The sequence below is a fragment of the Salvelinus sp. IW2-2015 genome, linkage group LG4q.2 (assembly GCF_002910315.2).
Source record: "Salvelinus sp. IW2-2015 linkage group LG4q.2, ASM291031v2, whole genome shotgun sequence".
Lineage (NCBI taxonomy): Eukaryota > Metazoa > Chordata > Actinopteri > Salmoniformes > Salmonidae > Salvelinus > Salvelinus sp. IW2-2015.
In genome coordinates, this window is record NC_036843.1 from 24575221 (window position 1) to 24576392 (window position 1172).

General features: G+C 43.1%; 1 protein-coding gene across 1 annotated transcript in view; it reads left to right on the top strand.

The window, feature by feature from the left end:
• The window catches only part of LOC111963006 (unconventional myosin-XIX), an 11517-nt gene that overhangs the window by 1191 nt on the left and 9154 nt on the right, over window positions 1–1172 (top strand). Inside the window, exons 2-4 of the mRNA XM_023986228.1 lie at window positions 10–16; window positions 123–236; window positions 574–750. Coding sequence (XP_023841996.1) covers window positions 10–16; window positions 123–236; window positions 574–750 — 298 coding nt within the window. The remainder of the gene's footprint in view (window positions 1–9; window positions 17–122; window positions 237–573; window positions 751–1172) is intronic.

The window sequence follows — 1172 nt, forward strand, 5'->3', positions numbered from 1 at the left end:
TTGTCTTAGTGATCTAGTGTTGTCTTAGTGATCTAGTGTTGTCTTAGTGATCTAGTGTTGTCTTAGTGATCTAGTGTTGTCTTAGTGATCTAGTGCTCAACAGTGAAGTCTCTCACCCTTAGGAGGAGTACGTATCAGAAGGGTTGGAGTGGTCGTTTGTTAAATACCAGGACAACCAGGGTTGTCTGGATCTGATCGAGGGCATCCCCACTGGAGTGTTCTCTCTCCTCAATGAGGTGTGTACAGTAGTGGATCCCAACTCCGGTCCTCCAAGTATCCCCAACAGCACACATTTCTGTTGTAGCGCTGGACAGAAACACCTGATTCGACATGGGTTTGATGATTAGTTGACAAGTAGAATCAGTTGTGTTTTGTCCGGGGTCACAACAAAAATATGTACTGTTGGGGGTACTGGAGGACCGGAGTTGGGATCCACCGGTCTAGAATACTGCATTAGAGCTACCTTTTTTTTATATAAAGTAATTTTTTTTTGTACAGAAACAATATATCAAGCTCTTTGGTTATTTATGTTACTCTCYTGTTTTCTGTCTGTTAACCCATCCATCCATTCAGGAATGCCTTCTCAACCGAGTGTCCGACGCCAAGCAGTTCAGGGTTCGTCTGGAGAAAGAGCTGTCTGACAACGGCAGTATGAGCTGGGACAAGTTCAGCAAGCAGCCCCACTTCACTGTGGCTCACTACGCTGGCAAAGTCTCCTACCAGATAGAAGGCATGATGGAGAAGAACAAGGTACGTCGGACCATCATACACTACTGTATGGAGGTCTGTGAAAGATCACTGACCGATGGTGCCAGTCATAACACTACTTATGGAAGTCTGGAAGATAAACTGAATGTTTGTCGCATACACTACTGATATGGAATTTGAAAGATAACTGACATGTTTGGTCCAGTCATCACTACTATGGAAGTCTGTGAAAGATAACTGACATGGTTGGTCCATCACTACATACTGTATGGAAGTCTGTGAAAGATAACTGAATGTTGCGTCCAGATTTACACTACTGTATGAATCTTTGAAAGATAACTGGATGGTTGGATCAGTCATACACTACTGTATGGAAGTCTGTGAAGATAACTGACATGTTTGTCATCATACCACTACTGTTATGGAAGTCTGTGAAAGATGTAGCTGTACAAACTTCATAGCCA